We start from the raw sequence: 18,536 nt of genomic DNA, 5'->3' as shown, positions 1-18,536 counted from the left end.
CAGTGACGTCCTGTGCTGAGACAGGTCTGGCTCCAGTGCCAGCCGGCCTGGACCCTGCCGTCCTCCTGCTCAGTCTCCCTGCAGCTGGACGACAGGCCGGCCACCACACCTGGCTCCCGTCCAATTCTGAGGAACTGTCAGCTGGCTGCCAACGTCACTATCACTGCACCACTTCACCTTGCACCAGGAGTGCTTGAGCTTTTGCGGGAGGCCCAGTGGGCCGAGGCTGATGTCCTTCTGCGGCTGAGCTGCCCGTCCCTGGCCAATGGCTGCTTTGCCCCCCCCCCCAGCCTCCCTCAGGGAGGGCTCCCCAACAAGGCCCTGCAGCCGGGCCTTCTCTCAGACCTTGTCTCTGACCCCACCACAGATCCCAGACCTGCTGAAGGGGCGCCTCCCTGGGGCTGGGCAGGTCCGGCTCCCTCTGAGCAGGTCACTCCATGGCACTGACCAACAGAGGAGCTGAGTCTCCCAGGATGGGAGAGAAGCGGGGCTGCCCTTCACCTCCCAGGGCCTTTCTCCCCGGCGGCCCTGGGCTTCCCCATGGGTCAACAGATGGGGTGAGGGCCAAGCTGCCTGCTGAACAGGACACCACGATCGCGCTGCGTCTCCAGCCCCCTGAGTTCACTGGCCCTGTCTTCCTGAGTACCAGGGGCTGTGCCAGGGCTTGCAGCGCGGGAGCCTCCTCGGCCACCACCACTCCTGCCCCTCCATGTGTGAGGCGGGGTCTTACTAAGCTGCTCAGGCTGGCCGCGAGCCCCTGGGCTCACCTGCCATTGCTGGTTGCTGCCGTAGCCTGCCAAGTGGCTGGGACCACAAACACGTGACACTGCTGAGGCAGGAGGATCCAAGTTCAAGGTCAGGCTCAGCCACCTAGCCAGACCCGGAGCAACCTCTGGAGACCCTACCTCAAAATGAACTTTAAAAGGCTGGGGTGTGGGACAAGGACGCCCGAGTGGACACTGGCCTGGGCTGCGGGCCCAGTCAGTGCAGTGGGTGTGGCACTTCTTGTCTAGGTGCCCAGGAGTCATGGCCCTGGCCTGGGGTTACTTCCCGGCTGGGGCACTTCCTGCCGCATCCAGACCTTCCAGAGCCTTCTCCTGCTGCCAAGGGTAGGAGTGGCACCCCTTGGGTATCCGAGGATGTCACCGGGCAGGAACAGGAACCTGCCCTGCTTTGCCAAGCTCCTTCCAAGTTTTGATTTTTTAAATGAGCACTTGTTTACACAATATCTTTATTTTGTTTATTTATTTTTATGTGGTGCTGAGGATCGAACCCAGGGCCTCCCACGTGGGAGGCCTAACAATCCCAGCGGCTCAGTGGGCTGGGACAGGAGGATCGAGAGTTCAAAGCCAGCCTCAGCAAAAGTGAGGCGCTAAGCAACTCAGTGAGACCCTGCCTCTAAATAAAATACAGAATAGGGCTGGGGACGTGGCTCAGTGGCTGAGTGGCCCTGAGTTCAATCCCTGTATCTCTCCAAAAAATAATAAAATAAATACGAAATGCAAAGGGCCAGGGGAGCACCAGTGGGTAGGGCCCCCTGGGTTCCCTCCCCAGGACTGGGAGAGAGAGGAAAAACCACTAAATGAGCAACCAGTCCTCTTTTATTCAGCAATAACAGTTGTTCAAAAACCGAAGCCATGGAGTGGGGCTGGGCTGGGGCTCCGTGGTGGGCGCTGCCTGGCAGGTGCGAGGCCTGGGTTCCATTCTCAGCACCGCATATAAATAAATAAAATAAAGGTCCGTTGACAATTTGAAAAATGTTTTTAAAAAAGAAGCAATAAAAGTGTTCAAAAGCGAAGAGGAAGCTTGTGACCACCACCGTGTCACCTCGTGGGGCAGGAAGTGCCAGGAGCTGCAGAGCCACCTCAAGCAGTTGATTAGTACAGTCGTCACGCGTGACAGAAGTTGGGAACCGGAGGGGCGCAGGCAACCTGCCACCTGGGACCTACAAGTAGCACTTTGCTGTGCTGTGTTTTGGGGTGACATTGGGGTGGAACCCAGGGCCTGGCGCAGGCTGGTCACGTGCTCGCCCCAGAGTTGCCCCCCAGCCTACTTCCTCCAATTTCATTTCAAAGTCAGCTGCAGGCGTCACCCCACTTCCCAAAGCACCTCAGCACACAGGGCCGACCCAGGCAGGCGCGGGACACGCCTGGGCTGCAGCCTGGAGACGAGGCTCATGGATAGCCAGGGCCGGGCTCCCACCGGGCGGCCAGCTCCTGCCCACTGGTCACCCTGCAGGGGCTCAGCCTGCAGCCACACACCCCTCAGGCCTGGGCCCCAGTCCAGCACGGGCCTCCCTGGCCCAGGGACAGTCCATGGTTCCCTCCTCCAGCTCCTGAGACCGCAGGGAGAGTCCCCATCCCCTCTCCAGCTCCAGGGCCAGTAGCGCATCGTCTTCCAGGTCCTTTGACCCTGACCCTGCTCCTCCTCTCAGCAGGACCCTGTAGTGACCCTGGGTGGCCAAAGCTCAAGACCCTCCCCTGGTCCTACCTGAGTCCCTTCTGCCCCAGGAGGTGACATATTCACAAATTCTGGTAATTAGGATATGGCATTTCAGAGGGCCCTTATTCACCAAACTCCATGAGTCGCTTTTTTTTTTTTTTTTTAATTCTTTTTTCAGTTGTGAAAGCTGGGCTCTGGCCCCCACTGCCACCCCTGCCCGCCGTCCTCGCCACCCATGCCCATCGGTGCCACCACCCCCGGGATGCACCCAGAATGCCTGCCACCACCCCTGCTGCCAGGGCCACGCCCCCCACAGCTCCCTGCGCCCTCAGGCACCTCCCACCAGATCCAGGTTGGCCCTGGGTCCCTGGCAGGATGCACGGGTGACCCCTCTGTCATCCAGAGCCGTTAACCAGTGTGGCCCGCCAGTCGGGGGCTGCCCCTGTACAGTGCCACAGCAGCTCCCGGGTGAGAGGGAAGGGCTCCTGCTCCCCTGGGCTGGAGACCCCTCCACCCAGCCCACCTGCGCCTCTAGGTGACCCTGTGGTCTCGCCCATGGGTGGGTGACTCTGCCCCCAGGGATGCAGGCAATGGATGTTGGGGGCACTGGTGGCCTTCATGACGGGAGCTCCTGGCCTGGAGGATAGAGGCTGGGGACTCTGCTCAGCACCTCAGGGCCCAGGACACCTCCAGGGAGGGTCAGTGTCCCCTCCCCCAGCGTCCACCAGGAATTCACTCTCTGACACTGGCAGTGGGCAGGCTGGACCAGGGGGACGTGGCAGGGGCCTCAGGGTGCTGGAGGAAGTCTCCCGAGCGGTGGTGGCTTTGGTGTCAGTGACCTGGGGGTGGCCAGAGGCCGAGGGGAGCAGCTGCAGGGTTCCCACACAGTGTCCAGGTCACTCCTGCTTCCTGGGCTGCTGCGAAAAGGGTCCTCAGGAAAGCAGGCCTGGCGCCAGGCCCCATCCACGTCGGTGACGCCGGGCCCCTGGCCAGTGCAGTCCACCTGCCTGCTCTGACCCCAAACACCAGTCTCCATTCGTTTTTCACCAAGTGACTCTACTTCTTCTTCTCACCCACAGAGATTCCAAACTAAAGTGGTTTGGGCCAGCGACTGGACCAAGTCTGCCAAGGAGAGATAACCCTGCCCACCCCTGGCTTCTGGGAGGCTTCTGGGCTCCATGTGGCCGGGTGTGACCCAAAGGTCACTCCAGAGCTCGTCCTTGCCATGCAGAGTGCCCCATTGGGCCAGACGGTCCCAGGGGTCACTTTCTGGCCTGAGTCATAGAGGGTAAGCAGGCCACGGCCCCGGGACCAAGGCTGGCCATTGGCAGGCCCAGATTCTGCACACCTGGCCCAGAATTGCCCATCTGCCTGCCCTGGGGAGCTGTTCAGAGGTCAAAAAATAGATCTCAAAACCCACAGGCTGGGCCGGACCCTGGCTCGGGGTGGAGCACTCGCCTAGTAATAGGGGGGCCTGGGGTCACCCCAGCACTGAAAAGGAAGAACCCGAAACAGCAAAGGTCCTCACCTCCTCCAGGGCAGGCCCAGCCCTGCCCAGGGCCAGCTGCTGGGAGCACACATTGAACATGAGATGTACTCTGGGCAGAGAGCCCCAAGACGGACGGATGGTCAGCAAAGACCACCTGCTTTCTATGCTCTCCACGACCCCCGTTCTCAACAACTTCTTGATAAGATGCACGTCCTCCAAACGATTCTCTAGTGGCCTAACCTCTGCTTGCCCAGTTGTACCACTGTCCTCTGGTGGTTCCCCCCACGGAAGGGTACCTGGAGGGACTAGCCACCTCCCATTGGAGACTACTTCCATGGGTCTGCAGTCACTTGAGCCCCTTGGGGAAGGTTGTGTCTAACTCAAATAGGCCTGGAATACAGGGAGAACCCAGCATTGCCAAGACAGGGGAACAGGCCGGAGTGGCTGCGACCCCACGTAACTCCCCAGAGTTCCGGTTTGTGTTTAAACCATGGCAGGTGCGATGGGCACCACCATCCCAGCAACTCAGGAGGCTGAGGCAGGAGGACAGCAAGTTCCAGGCCAGCCTCAGCAACTTAGCAAGGCCCTCTTTCAACATAAAAAGGGCTGGGATGTGGCTTGATGGTAAAGTGTCCCTGGGTTCAATCCCACTGCCCCCAAAAAAAGATCAACACTAGGGCTGAGGCTCAGCAGTGGGCACCCCAAAACAACTTTATTTTTCAATTAATTTATCAATTTTTATTTTTGGTACTAGGGATTGAACCAGGAATATTTTACCACGCCACATTCCCCAGCCTTTTTTTTTTTTTTTTGTACCAGGGATTGAACTCGGGGACACTGGATCACTGAGACCATCCCAGCCCTATTTTGTATCTTATTTAGAGACAGAGACTCACTGAGCTGCTCAGCGCCTCGCTGATGCTGAGGCTGGCTTTGAACTCTCAATCCTCCTGCCTCAGCCTCCCAAGCCACTGGTATTACAGGCGTGTGCCACCACGCCTGGCTAAGCTCCGTATTTTTGATGTTGAGACAGAATCTTGCCAAATTGCTCAGGGTCTCACTGACTTGCTGAGGCTGGCCTAAACTTGTGGTCCTCCTGCCCTGGCCTCCCCAGTAGCTAGGATTACAGGCATGAAACACCAAGCAAGGTCTTATTGCTTTGCTAGCAAAGGAGAAACACCAGGAACTCTTGTCCCAAAGGCTATGATTCTGCCCATCAGCTGAAACAGGGTCCTTCCTTCTTTCCTCCCTCCCTCCCTCCCTCCCTCCCTCCCTTCTGTGGTTAGGGCTAGGGATCTTGCTCAGTGATAGAGCATGTGTGAGGCTCTAAGCTCAATTCCCAACACCAAAATAATCAAAGCAGGACCTGAAAAACAAAGAGGGGCTTGCAAGAAGTAGCATTTTATTTTTTGGAGGGGAGGGTTGCTAAAAGCAATATTTAGTTTATACATAAAACAGGAACTATTTTACTGAATTTAACTTTGAAGTGAAGTATTTTTGCTTGGTAAGTCCAAGTTTTAGTCTACACACGAAATACGTTCTGAATTTAACCACACCAAGTTCCACCTTTGCTCCTTAAATGCAGATTGTAATTCACACATGAAATACGTTCTGAATTTACCTAGGGGGTAAGATATTCTTGCTTAAGTCTAGGTTATAGTTCTCACACAAATTACTTCACCAAACTTAACTGCAAAAGGAATATTTTTACTTCCAAATCCAAATTTTGGTTCATACATAAGTCTGGATTGTAATTTTGCTTGGGGCACATTGTGGTCCACACTCTCTAAATCGTTCTGAATTTATCTGTGCCAAGTACGATTTTTGCCAACGTCCAAATTTTACACGAAAACTTCACCAGCTTAGAGTATCCTTAACAGTTCTCCTCTGAATTGTGAGCTGTTTCCAAACAAGAGGAATCGGGGGCACGACGATGGCAGATTACCACAAGGTCACGGCTGAGAGTAATTCCCTGCTATGGGGGATGGGAGTCCTGAGACCCCCGGAGACCTCGGGGCCTGAGTCGCGCAGAGCCACCGAGGCGAGGGTGATCCCGATGGGTGACGGGACCCCAGAGGAGACGACGGGGGACCAGAGTGACACGCGGCCACCGAGAGTGCCCCAGAAAACGGGCGACGCGCGCCCCCGCCCCAAGGCCAGGCTGTGGTGACGGCGTGGGGGCGGGGCATATAGCGCGCACCCGCTGCCACGGTGGCTCCGCCTCTCTCACGCCCGTAGAGTGACGCTACTGCAGTGGGAGGGACCCGAAACGAATCGACCAATTCTTGTCGCGGACTTGCCAGCGGCCCTCGCCCTCTACCAATCAGACGCGGAGGAGGGCGGGAGTACCTGGTTCTCCCGGCGGCCCCGCGGCTCCGCCCCCTCGTGCGGGTGCGTTTGCGACGGCGTGGGGGGCGTGGCCTATATGCGACGCCTATAAAGGTGGGAGGCGGCAGCGGCGCCATTTTGCGAACGGCGAGCAGCGGCGGCGGCGCGGAGAGGCGCAGCGGAGGTTTTCCTGGTTTCGGACCCCAGCGGCCGGATGGTGAAATCCTCCCTGCAGCGGATCCTCAACAGCCACTGCTTCGCCAGAGAGAAGGAAGGGGATAAACCTAGCGCCACCGTCCACGCCAGCCGCACCATGCCGCTACTTAGTCTGCACAGCCGCGGCGGCCGCAGCAGCGAGAAGTGAGCGCCCCGCCCCCGCCCGAAGCTTCCAGAAGCGCTGGCCGCGCAGGCCCGGGGGGCCCGGTCTCGGGGAGCCAGATAGGTCCTGGGAGCGCGAGATCCGCCCCTTTGTCCAGGCCACAATCGCGCCGGGGGCGGGTTCTCGGCGGCAGGGGCGGGGCCGGTCCCGGGCGCCCCCGGCCTGAGCGCGCTGGGGGGGCCGGGGGCGGGGCGTGGGGTCGGGCGCCCGGTTTTGTGGGTGTCAGGATGAAGAAAGATTTAGGGCGGGGTGTGGGTCGAGTGCGAGGCTTGGTCGCAGGATGGGAGTCGGATCGGGGAGAGGGGTTCTCTTCGGGGTTAGTTTAGGGGTCGCAGCTTGGGGACTGGCTTGGGGGAAGGGAGTGGAGTAGGGGACCGAGATGAAGAGGTGGACTCCAGGGGTGGTGGGGTTTGGAGGTCTCTACTTGAGGTCTCCGCTTTGGGGTGCGATTGGGGTCTGATTCGAGTGCATGGAACCGAGAGTCGCATTGCGGGGAGTGGCCTGAAGTTGGGAATCAGGTGTGGAGGGCGACGTGGGGAAGGGGAGTGAGCCTGGGAAGAAGTTTGGGGCGCTCAGGACAGGGAGTCCGGTGGGGTCGAGGGCCGGACCTGTGTCGGTTGGGCTAGATGGCTTGGAGCCTCGGTGGAGGAGTCTGTTTCGGGCCCTGGTGTGGGTCGGGTCAGATCCAGGGGTGGTGGGTGGGGGCTGGGCTGCCCGGAGGCCGACTGGGGCCGGCGGTCGCATGAATCTGCACTTTTCGGTCGCATGAATCTGCACTTTTCGGTCGCGGCCGCCCCTGACTGCCTGCAGGGGACCGTGGGCGCTCCGTGGCTGGACTCACTCTCGTAAGCTGGTCCCCTGTTAAGGCCGCTCTCGTGGGCTCCGCTTCGAGCTCCGGAGGGAGTTGGTCTGGATGGCCCAGGCCCTGGACGTGCTCCGGGCGAGGCCGCCCACGTAGACGGTGCTCGGGGCTTTTTTCTGCTGTGACTGCCGCGGCGGGACAGTACCCCGGAGCGCACGGCGACGATGGCCGCCGCCTGCTGGGAAGAGCGATCCAGGCCGCTTCCGTGCGCGCGGTGCCGGAGGCGGCGGTGGTTTGCGGCTGGCGGGGTACCGGCCCTGCCTCTGCTGGGGTGGCGTCCGAGGCAGACTTCCCAGGTGGGCGTTGATTGCTCCCGCGGCTGGGAAACTGACCTCTGTGTTGGTGGGGCTGCGGTCTGGTGGCCCCCCCGCCTCGAGGCAGTGCAAAATGGAGGCGATTTGGGGGCTGTTTACACTGCGCAGCAAATGGCTGCTGGAGCTGCCGGGTGCGCAATTGTGAAAAACTCCCCCTGGGGCGTGAGGCGAGTCAGCGAGGTGACGCAACCCAGGGCCTGAGCCCTGGGTGCCAGAGGGGCGGAGCCAGGCCGTCAAGGGTTGGGATCAAAACAGGCTGTTAGCCCTGGTGGCTTCTGCCTGACGACAAAAGGTCTGCGCCCTAGAGGGAAGTTCCCTTAGAGACCGGTGGCCCAGGCTCTGAGAAGAGCTACACTTTCAGATTCTTGCGGGAGTGTGAAGTCGGAAAGGGGAAGTTGAAGTGTTGAGGTTAGAAACGGGAAGGAAACTTCAGTGCGGCAGGCTTGGATTCGGCATTTCTTATAGTCACTCCACAAAAGCAGAATTGTTTTGCAGTATCTGGGATAGAATCTGACAGAAATTAGCACAAATTTGGTTTCTATAAGACAAGATTTAAAGAATCTTCTCTCCTAAGCAACTTCAATTAAAAACACCATATATCCACACACACAAACTGTCAGCAGTTACTGAGAGAAGAGAGACCTAGGAAGAAATAGTTGAGTGACCTTACGATGATGCTCACAAAAATGACAATCACGAAACGGGAAGCAAAGCTTCAGTGGGGTGGGCTTGGGTTGGGCAAGACTGCCCATCCCTAGATGGTCAGAGCAGAGAATTGTGGGCATCAACATCTTCTCCCCAGGAGTCAGATTCCCGTCCACTGTTTCTCTTGTCCAGTTGAAGGCTTTAGGCAAACCCTGGACAGCCCGGAGGCATGACTAGGGAAGGCACAGTGCAGTAGGGAGTGGGCTCTGGAAGGCAGATAAAGGCGAAGTTGATTGGGCAGCCCCCTTAACCAGCCTCTCTCTCCCAGTTCTAGGGTCTCCCTCAGTTGCTGTAGTAACCTGGGTCCAGGGCCTCGGTGGTGCTCCTGATGTCCCTCACCCACCCCTGAAGATCCCAGGTGGGCGAGGGAATAGTCAGAGGGATCACAATCTTTCAGCTAACTTATTTTACTCTGTAAGTATTTGGGCTCCTTGGGCTGGTCAGTGTCTGGGTGGGGATAGAGCAAGAGTGTGGTTCCCAAATGACATCCGGCGGGCCTGAGCAGAAGTCACCTGCTGCTCCATGCACGTGGAATTTGAACTTCTTCAAACCAGGTGCACAGAAGGCCCCAAGCAGCAAGAAATCTTGCTGGCTCCCATTGGAGCCTCAAACTGGGGCCACTGTCCTGGACTTCAGCCACCTCCCTGAGAGGCTTTGAGGCCCAGGTATTAGCACTGCTGGGTGACCCTGCCGTGGTGCTTTCTGGGTTTTCCAGATTGTCAGCAAGCAGCCATCAGGTGTTGCTTTTGCTTTGAGGGGTGATGGGTCATGTGATGGGTTTCCAAAATAGCAGTCTGGGCTCTCTCCTGTGACAGGATAATCGGCTGAATGTAACAGAGGAACTAACGTCTAATAACAAGACGAGAATTCTTAACGTCCAGTCCAGGCTCACAGATGCCAAACACATTAACTGGAGAGCAGTGTGGAGCAGCAACAGCCTCTACATCGAGATCCCGGCTGGCGCTCTGCCTGAGGGGAGCAAAGACAGGTGGGGGCCACCCCGGGGGGAGCGTTTTAAACGGGGCACCAGCAGGTCTCACCTACAGAATTTGCTCCCAGGGGACAGTGGCAGTGTCTGGAGACCTTTCTTGGTTGTCCTGATGGGGTACGAGGGGCATGCCATGCCCAGAGAACAAATGGTGTAGTCCACAATGCCCTGTGGGGACCCAGGGATAGAGCCAAGTGTCCACTTTGAATGAGGCTTTGGAGACAAGCACGGGGCCAGGGCTAGAACCAGAGGGTGCACAGGGGTGCTGACGTCTGTGCTTTCTTCAGTTTTGCAGTTCTTCTTGAGTTTGCTGAAGAGCAACTTCATGCTGACCATGTCTTTATTTGCTTCCATAAGAACCGCGAGGACAGAGGTAGGTGACTCCACCTGCTACCCTGGTTCTGCAGGGTGGGGGGAGTGGAGGTGCCTCCCACATCATACCTCCACCCTCCTGCACCTGGTGGGAGTTCTTGGTCTGCCTGCCCACCCCCTCTCACTGCTGGGAGCCCCTCTGGTGTCCAGGGCCCTGCAGGCTGACAGTGTTTCCCCCGCAGCCGCTTTGCTCCGGACCTTCAGCTTTTTGGGCTTTGAGATTGTGAGACCAGGGCATCCCCTTGTCCCCAAGAGACCCGACGCTTGCTTCATGGCCTACACGTTCGAGAAAGAGTCTTCAGGAGAGGAGGAGTAGTGGCCACGCAGCTCCTCAGGGCCCACCGGGCTGGAGACGGAGGCCCTGGAAGGCGGGCCCCCGGTGTTGTGTGTTTGGGGTGGGGGCCTGGCAGCTGTGCTGGGGTTCAAACGTCCTGCTCCTCCTCCGTCTCTCCTGGGTTTGTCCGCATGTCGTAATTGTGCAAATAAACGCTCACTCCAAATTAGTGGTATATTTCTTGAGGTTTAATATTGTGTTTGTGATACTGAAGTATTTGCTTTAATTCTAAATAAAAATTTATATTTTACTTTTTTATTGCTGGTTTAAGATGATTCAGATTATCTGTACCTAAGGAGTTTCTTCTTTGGAGTCTTTGGAAACAGTCTTGGTCTCTTCACCTGGAGAGACAGGTGTTAACCTACCCCTTTATTGCTCTCAAAAATCCAATAAAAGTGGTCACACCTCTGTTGGCTCCATGGTGTTAACTTGGGAGTGGGCCCCGGGAGGGAAGTTCTGGGCTGGGGTCTTGGGCCACCTGTCACACAGTAGCCAGGGGTCTGAGCCTACCCTGCTGCCCTACAGTCAGAAACTGGTATCAGGCTGGTGTTGACTGTTCTGGAACAGTCTCTGGCCCCTTCAATAGCTTGGTGGGGGGCTGTGGGACTTGAACCCAAGTCACAGCCCTTTCCCCAGAGTTCCAGGTGAACAGCTGCAACTTACTGGATTCCCAGGGACTGGGTGTTCTCATCTGCCTGGTCCCTTAGTCTTCCTGGCAGGTCATTCTTGGCATTCTTGGTTCTGGGCCTGAGCAAAAGTGGACAGGCCCAGGCGGGTGTCTACCCTGTCTGATGGGCTGGGTAAGTTGAGGGTCAAGGCCAAAGATGGGGGCTGGGGATGTGGCTCAAGCGGTAGCGCGCTCGCCTGGCATGCGTGCGGCCCGGGTTCGATCCTCAGCACCACATACAAATAAAGATGTTGTGTCCGCCGATAACTAAAAAAAATAAATATTAAAAAATTCTCTCTCTCTCTCTCTCTCTCCCTTCCTCTCTCTCTCACTCTCTCTTTAAAAAAAAAAAGGCCAAAGATGGGGGCAGGAGGGAGAGGAGACGCTGGATGGACACTTAGGTGACTATTGGCCTTCCATGCTGCTGTAGCGCCCCCTGCTGGTCACGCCGTGGAATGCCGCTGGGATGTTTCCTATCTTTGGGAAACAGGCTGGAGAGCAGTGCTGAGGAATTAACCCAGAGGTTTGTTTTTTTTTTTTTTAATGGAGTCTAAGTTGCTTAGCGCCTTGCTAAATTGCTGAGGCTGGCCTCAAAGTTGGTATCTTCCTGCCTCAGCCTCCTGAGCCACTGGGATCCCAGGTGGCTTCAGTGTGAGTCGCTCCAGTATCATGCTGTTGAGCACTTGCTCTGTGCCAGACCTGGCCCAGCCTAGGGAGCTCAGCCTATGGGCAAGGTAGTTGAGAGACGGTGAGCTGCAAGTAGGCAGAAAACAGGAGAGACGCTAGCCAGGGCCCGGGAGGCGCTTTATTAGCTTAGAGATGTGGGTTGGGACTTTTGGGCGGGGGCCTTTGGGGCGGTGAGTTCGGCCCAGGTGGGAGCAACACCCTGTGCTGGTTGCTGGCCTCCTGCACTCTGATGGCGATGCTGGTCCTGTCCCAGTCCTGGGAAGGGGGTGCTGCTTCTCCAGCAGGCCTGGAGACAGGTAGGTGTGCACTCTTCCTTGGGGTCAGTCCCACAGCAGCTCCAGGGCGCGGCCCAGCGAGGCCTCGGTGGCCTCGGCCAGGTATTCACAGCACAGCCAGTCCTCCAGGCCCGGCACCTCCCCGCCTGCAGCGCGCTCTGCCAGGTGCACCACCAGCAGCGCGCGGCGAACCCGCAGCCAGGGCCCCAGCGGTGCCCCGCGGCCACGCAGCTCAAGCCCCGGCCCCCAGAGCAGTGTCTGCAGCGCACCCCGCGTCTGAGCCGCCGAGGGCCGCCTTCGGGGCAGCTGGGCTACCAGGCGCTCCAGGCCCACGGCCACCGGTGTGGCCGAGGGCGTGGCCGGGCCCAGCAGTGTGCGGAGCAGGCGACCCATCTGCAGCGCATGGGCGCCCAGGGATCCCTGGGACCGCTGGCAGACGCAACCAAAGTCGGCAAGCAGCAGGCGTGGGGGTCCTGGGGCCCCACAGCCCCGCGGCGCCACCAGTAGCAGGTTCTCCGGCCGCAGCTCCAGCAGGGTCGCGCCCTGCGCCTCCAGGCGCTCCAGGGCGGCGCTCAGCTGCAGGAACAAGAGGGCCACCTCCCACGCAGACTCCGCCGGCCGCTGTGCGCCGACTTCTGCCAGCCACTGCGCCACTGTACGCTCTGGCACCTCTGAGGCCAGCACCGCGGGACCTCTCCAGGGCGCCAGCGGCAGTGCGCCCTCGGGCACCAAGCCACACAGCCCCTGCAGGTTGAAGTGCGGAGGCAGCGAGGCCTGCAGCTCCACGCCCCATGGATGGGGCACGGTCGCTCCCGGCTTGGGCACCTGTGGGTCAGAGGGGGCCATCAGACCCTGACCACTGCGTCCCCCAACCAGCACAGCCCGCAGGGGGCCCTACCTTTCTAGAAGCCTTCCCGGCCTGCCTCAGCCCCCTGGACCAGGCTTGGAGGGAAGGTGGCCCCAGCGCCTCCAGGAACAGACGACCACCCCTGTTCCTTTGGATGTTAGTGGCTAACGATGGCCTCAGGGAAATGGAGCCCCAGAGGAGGGTGGTCAAGGGTGCAAGTCCCTGTTTACCAAAGAGTGGTTCTCACCGAGGGAGAAGGTGTCCGCCAGGACCCAGGCCAGGATGTCCCATAGAAATACTGGCCCGCCTGTGTATCTAAGCTGGCCACTAGCCACACTGGAGGCCGTGACAGGCAGCGGTGAAGGTGACTTTCATAATGTATCTATGGACCCCAGTATTTAAAATAAGAGGCCATCGAGTAAGAACCTCTTTGGGTGTTCACGTGGTGAGGGATGTCATCTAGACTAGTGTCACTGAGGTTTGGTGTGTCCTTGACCCAGCACACCCCCAGGGGACCAGCCACAACCCGGGTGCTCAGGAGTCTGGGTGACTGACAGACTCAGCCAGGAGCCTTCTGGGAGATGAGAGCCTGGGCCAGCTGGGCTGGGGCTCCCGGCGGGTTTTCAGAAAGACGCTCTCATGCGGGCTGGACCCAGGTTGCAGGCCAGCCCACGATGGGCCATCTCATGCCTTAGTATTATTATTTGGTCCCAGGGATTGACACGGGAGTTTGCTCCTGAGCCACCCGGCCCTTTTAGTGTTCTGTTTTGAGAACAGAACTACTCTTGCTAAGTAGCTGAGGCTGGCCTCCAACTGGTGATCCTGCCTCAGCCTCCGGAGCCACTGGGATTGTGGCATGAGCCGCAGTGCCCAGCTTGGACCCAGAGCCTTCGAACTCAGGTGTGTAGCTGAGTTGGCCTGGGCAGGAGGTAAAGCGGACCGCTGGCCTCTGAGAGGTGTGGGAGGGATTTCCACAAACCCCAGGTGCCGCCCAGGTGCTGGCCCCACATTCAGACAGGCGGTTCCAGGCGTCTATTCATGTCTTAGCTGCAAAGTGGACACGTGGACCTGGCTGGGCAACCCTGGGTCATGCCCAGGAGGGAGGGCACCCGGGTGTGCTGGGTGCCAGGGGCAGGCTCACCTTGGCAGCCAGGACGTGCCAGGCCACCCCGTCCACGCGCACCACGCGGTAGTAGAGGGCCTCCCCGCTCTCCACGCAAGGCAAGCTGTCCAGCAGGCGGAAGCTGTGGCCCGGGAGGCAGGGGCCCGGGCGGCCACCCATGAGCCGGGCTTGGAGCCGTGCGTGGATGTCACGGAGGGCGTCCAGCTGCCGGGCGGCCAGTGCATCCTGCACAGCCTCAGGGCTGTTCAGGGGGTGGGTGGAGAGGCCCAGCGCGGCACTGGGTCCATCCAAGGTCAGCCCTGTGGCCCGGCTCACGTCCTCACTGGGGGACCTGTGGAGGGGCAGCCGAGGAGGCTGCCCTGCCCGGGCCGAGCTGGGGCCGGGGGCCCTGCGGGTGGGCAGGGACTGGGTTCGGGCAAGGGTCTTCTTGGGCAGGGGCGGGGGTGGGGGCTGGGGGTCAGAGGAGAGGGACCTGGGAGTCCGGGGACGGCAGGCCTTGGAGGGCAGCAGGTGGGCACGCACCTCCCCTGTTGGGAGAGAGGGGCCGGTGGAGGACATGCAGGATGTGGGCCCTGGCACCCCCTGAGTCTCCCTGTCTCTGAAGTGAAACGTGGGTCGGTTGGTTTGCTTTTTGAGGGTCAGGAACAGAGCGCCATCCAAGAGCCGCACCCCAGCCCTTTTATTTTATCTTGAGGCAAGATCTTGCTAAGTAGCTGAGGCTGGCCTCGAACTCTGGCCCTCCTGCCTCAGCCTCCAGAGCTGCTGGGATGACAGCTGTGGCCGCCGCCTGGTTAAAATGGAAACACCAGCCACCTCTTGTCCTGTAGGACGGGCTGCCACCCCCACTCTGCAGGAGAGAAGCCCAGGCTCGGGGGGGGGGTCAGTCTTAGAGACTCCAACACCGGGGACCCCCATTTTCCCACATGGCTCTGAGCTGGTGGCCATTTTTACGGTCTGCTGCCCTGTGGTCCCCTGTCTCCGTCACACCCCCGAGTCTAGCGCTTGCCTTGCTCTCCCCCAGGACAGGGCCCCTGGGCTGCTCACCGAGGTTGCTGTAGATGGGCTGAGCTGACCAGGGCAGGTCGGACGCCAGGCTCTCGGCGCCTGGCTCAGGGCCGCTCATGGTGCTGCGGGAAGGTGGGTGGGCACTTGCAGGGGACCACACACGTGTGTGTGGGGGGGCTCTGAGCAGAGCTGCTCTCTCCGGCTCCCTCCAGCCTTGACTGCTGTGTGACACTCAGAGAGTTCCTTGCCCTTTCTGGCCACCCCTACCCCCAACCTTGAAAAGCTGCTGCTTCCTCCCGCCCCTCAAGGACCCCTACCTTCAGGACTGGTGTGACTCGGGGACCACCCTGGGGCCAGGATCCCAGCGGCTGGGGCCCTGGGCCTCCCAGGAGGGTTCAGGAAGCACTGGGCAGCGGTTAGACCACAGGCTGGCCAGGGGTGGGGCCGGGACTTGTGGCATCACTTCCCCAGCCGCGGCCTCCTCCCCTGGCCTGCGGGGACGGTGCGGGGGAAGCAGCCTGGGCAAGATGGGGGTGGGCCCGGTACCAGGCCCGGGCTGCCGGGGAGGAGGAAGGAGGGGCTGAGGTCTGAGGGCCATGCTGGGTGACCGGGCACATCTAGCTGCCCCACCTTGGGCGAGAGGAGGCCCAGCAACTTCCGTCCTGGGAGAAGGGGGGTCCCTTCGGCAGGCCCCGGAGACGCCCCGGGGCATCCCCACCGGGTCCTGGACCCAGGCCTCCAGCAAGGACCTTGCCGGCTCTGTTCTGCCGGCTGTGTGACCATGTCACACTGCCGTCCCTCTCTGTGCTGCAGCAACAAAAGAGCGGGCTCCCACCTTCTGCTCCAGATGTGGGTTCTGAGCCAATTTCCTTGTCCCACTTCCTGTCCCTGCGTCCATCTCTAGAAGACGTGGACATGCAGGAGCCACCAATGGGAAGCTGTGGTCAGAACGAGGGATCAGCAGCCAGGGATCCGCTCTAGCACACGCCAAGCCTCACCCCTGGCCAGACCCCGGGTCCTGCCCGGCGGCGTCCCCACAGGGCAGGGACTTGCTTGCTGTGCAGCCTGAGCACGGTGCCGTCCCCTGGGGAAGGTCGGGGCTGGCCCCTGTCACCTGAGCCCCCCCCCCCGGCCAGTGGAGGCACTTCAGCTGGAGGCCACCTCCCCAGACTCGGCCTGCCTCATCCTCCCGGCTCAGGGTCCAGCTCCACTGTCCCCGGCACCCGGGAGGCGTGGACTAGAGCCGCCGGAGCACCGCGGCCTGCAGGCTGCACGAGGCTGGGGTCCTACGGTCCTGCTGTCCCAGGTGGAGAGGGCAGGGGGACAAGGCCGCCTGCTGTGCCCCCTCCAGAGCCTGGGGCAGGTGTCCCGGCCAGTGTCCCCGCCTGGCTGGGATCTGGCGAGGGCCAGGCCCGGAGGTGCTCCCCTGGGGCTGGAGGCCCAGGCCAGGGCATCGTCCCCTAGGGCCAGGCCTGGCTAAGGGCCCAGGGTGGCTCAGAGGCGGAAGGCGCTTTCCATTTTCTATTTTGAGGTAGGACCTTGCTGAGTTGCCCGGGCTGGCCGTGAACTTGCCGTCCTCCTGCCTCAGCCTCCCGAGCCGCGGGGACGGCAGCGTGGCCACCGCAGCGTGGCCACCACAGTGTGGCCTGCGCCTGACGCGTGACGTTGTGATGAGATGTTCCATGGGGCCTGACTACTGGGGCCGGGAGGCACGCGGTGGCTGGTCGGCAGCTTGTGAATAAAGCTGTGCTGGGAGCAGGGCAGAAGCTGAGGGTGGCCAGAGCAGGGTCCAGTGTCTAGTCAGGGATGTCCACCCCGGTGGCCCGGGTCCCAGGGCTGTCCTTGGGCTTGCACTGAGCTCCGGCGCCGGGGCCACCCACATCGCCTGTGTGGGGCAGGGGGCATGGATGTCTGTGGGGTGGGCAGAAGAGTGGCCCCAAAGATGTCTGTGACCGTCCCCAGAGCCTGCGATTGTGAGCCAAGTTGGTGAAATGGGGCTGCCATCAGCCGGCTTTGAGGTGGGGTCACCCTGGTCATCGGGGTCCAGTGTCACCACAGGGTCCACATGAGGGGGGCAGGAGGGCCAGAGAGAGGCTGAGGACGCTGTGCCACTGGCTCTGGAGCTGAGGAGGCCGGTGGGGACTCTCCGGGCCTCGGGGGACCAGCCCTGGGCTCCCCTTTTAGACTCCGAGCTCCTGAAACCTGGGGAAGGCTTCTGTGGTTTTTTGTTGACGCCGGGGATTGAACTCGGGACGCGACGCTGCGCTGTCCCCTGCCCTGTTTTGCATTTTACTTAGAGACAGGGTCTCGCTGAGCTGCTCAGGGCCCTGCTGATGCTGAGGCTGGCTCTGACCTCGCCATCCTCCGGCCTCAACCTCCCAAGAGGCTCACCACCTCCTGCCTGGGCCCCCTGAGCTGCTGGGATGACAGGTGTGCGCCACCCACTGGCGTCATCGCGTTCTGTCTTTTTTTAGTATTTATTTTTTAGCTTTAGGTGGCACAATGTCTTTATCTTTATGTGGAGCTGAGAATCGAACCCAGGGCCTCACACGTGCCAGGCGAGCGCTCTGCCACTGAGCCCCTGCCCCGCCCCCATTTGCTGGATCCTAAGGTGGTGACAGGGGAGGGAGCCTGAAGGCTTCATCCTGCCTATCCAGGAAAACAGGGGTACCAGCCCTGAGCACCAAGGCACAGAGAGGGGCAGCAGCTCGCCCTGGGGTGCACAGCAGCAGCCTCCCCTGGAACCTCAAGCAAACCTCTCAGGGGACCAACACAAACAACAGGAGGAAGAACATGAAGAGACGAGGGACCGTCCTGCACACGGGGAGGGGGCAGTGTGGGGGACGTGGGAGGGAGGGCAGCCCCGAGTGTCCATGTGTGATGGGTCAGAGGTGCGTGGCCTTGGGCTGCCTAGGGCTCTGCAGGGGAAGCCGCTGGCCCCCGGGGTTGGCCCACAGACTCTGAGGGCTGCCTCTGGCTTTCCAGCTCCCATGGAGGCGGCCTCCCCTTGGGCCGGGCCTCATCCTGTGGAGGAGGCCTCTGTAGCAGGGCCTCTCCTTCTGTCCCCTCCATTCGGGTGACATAAGGAAGCTTGGGCATCGTTCCTGGTTTGAATCGGGGACTCAGAGGCCTTGGACGGGACTGGGCGGCCCTCCAGGGGGCCCTGAGGTACATTTCCCTGCTTCTGCCAAAGGACTGAGGGGAAAGCAGGCCACCATGGCCAGCCAGCCCCGCCGGCCTTCGCGCTGTCCCTTGACCTCTGCCCCCCAGAGGGCAGGGAGAGACAGGAGCCTCCTTCCCGTGTTGAGTCGGGGAAGCTGAGGCCGGGCAACCAACACTGGACAGCCGGGGAGGCTGCTCTGGGCCGCGGCCCCTGGGGTCCACCCTGACCCCATCCTCCTCCTCCCAGAGCGAGGACAGGTGTCTCCTGCCGCCTTGGGGTCGGGTGGGGTCTGAGCCCTGACACCAGGTGTGTCATTCTCTGTGCCCCGTGTCCCTCGGCCAGGGGTCAGGTGAGCACTTACCAGTGCTGCTGCAGGGCTGGGGACAGGCCCCGGGGGAGGTGTGGAGACCTGCCTGAGCTCGGGCCCCCAGTTACCCCGATGGCCAGGGCTCTGCCGGCCCATCAGCCCTCCCTCCCCCGTGCGGCCTCCGGTCCCACCCCTTCTACCCTCCAGCCTCCCTGGGTCCGTCTGGAAGTCAGGATCAGAGGGCACCAG

General features: G+C 60.7%; 2 protein-coding genes across 2 annotated transcripts; one reads left to right on the top strand and one right to left on the bottom strand.

Annotated features, from left to right (window-relative positions):
* Nucleotides 1-6,384: 6,384 nt before the first annotated feature.
* On the top strand, nucleotides 6,385-10,621 carry Oaz1 (ornithine decarboxylase antizyme 1). Its single transcript, XM_076852219.1, is given in 6 exon segments — nucleotides 6,385-6,619; nucleotides 8,788-8,845; nucleotides 8,847-8,933; nucleotides 9,335-9,507; nucleotides 9,795-9,880; nucleotides 10,062-10,621. Coding segments are annotated over 6 exon segments (684 nt in total). The 5' UTR covers nucleotides 6,385-6,473; the 3' UTR covers nucleotides 10,196-10,621.
* Nucleotides 10,622-11,887: 1,266 nt separating this feature from the next.
* Peak3 (PEAK family member 3) lies at nucleotides 11,888-15,222 on the bottom strand. Its single transcript, XM_076872357.1, has 4 exons — nucleotides 15,135-15,222; nucleotides 14,857-14,939; nucleotides 13,831-14,339; nucleotides 11,888-12,667 (listed from the first exon to the last, which is right to left on the bottom strand). Exons 2-4 carry the CDS (start codon nucleotides 14,933-14,935, stop codon nucleotides 11,888-11,890), a joined length of 1,368 nt encoding a protein of 455 aa, XP_076728472.1. The 5' UTR covers nucleotides 14,936-14,939; nucleotides 15,135-15,222.
* Nucleotides 15,223-18,536: the final 3,314 nt, after the last annotated feature.

This window comes from Callospermophilus lateralis, chromosome 1, assembly GCF_048772815.1.
Source record: "Callospermophilus lateralis isolate mCalLat2 chromosome 1, mCalLat2.hap1, whole genome shotgun sequence".
In the NCBI taxonomy this organism is placed as follows: domain Eukaryota; kingdom Metazoa; phylum Chordata; class Mammalia; order Rodentia; family Sciuridae; genus Callospermophilus; species Callospermophilus lateralis.
The sequence above is the reverse complement of the archived record's forward strand: the minus strand, read 5'-3'. Positions and strand labels throughout refer to the sequence as shown.

Excerpts from the sequence above, each read along its gene's own strand:
- Peak3 (XM_076872357.1), bottom strand. The coding sequence starts at position 14,935 with ATGAGCGGCCCTGAGCCAGGCGCCGAGAGCCTGGCGTCCGACCTGCCC. Across the intron at positions 14,340-14,856 it reads GCCCATCTACAGCAACCTCG|GGGAGGTGCGTGCCCACCTG; the intron begins GTGAGCAGCCCA and ends CTCTCCCAACAG. Across the intron at positions 12,668-13,830 it reads GGCACGTCCTGGCTGCCAAG|GTGCCCAAGCCGGGAGCGAC; the intron begins GTGAGCCTGCCC and ends TCTGACCCACAG.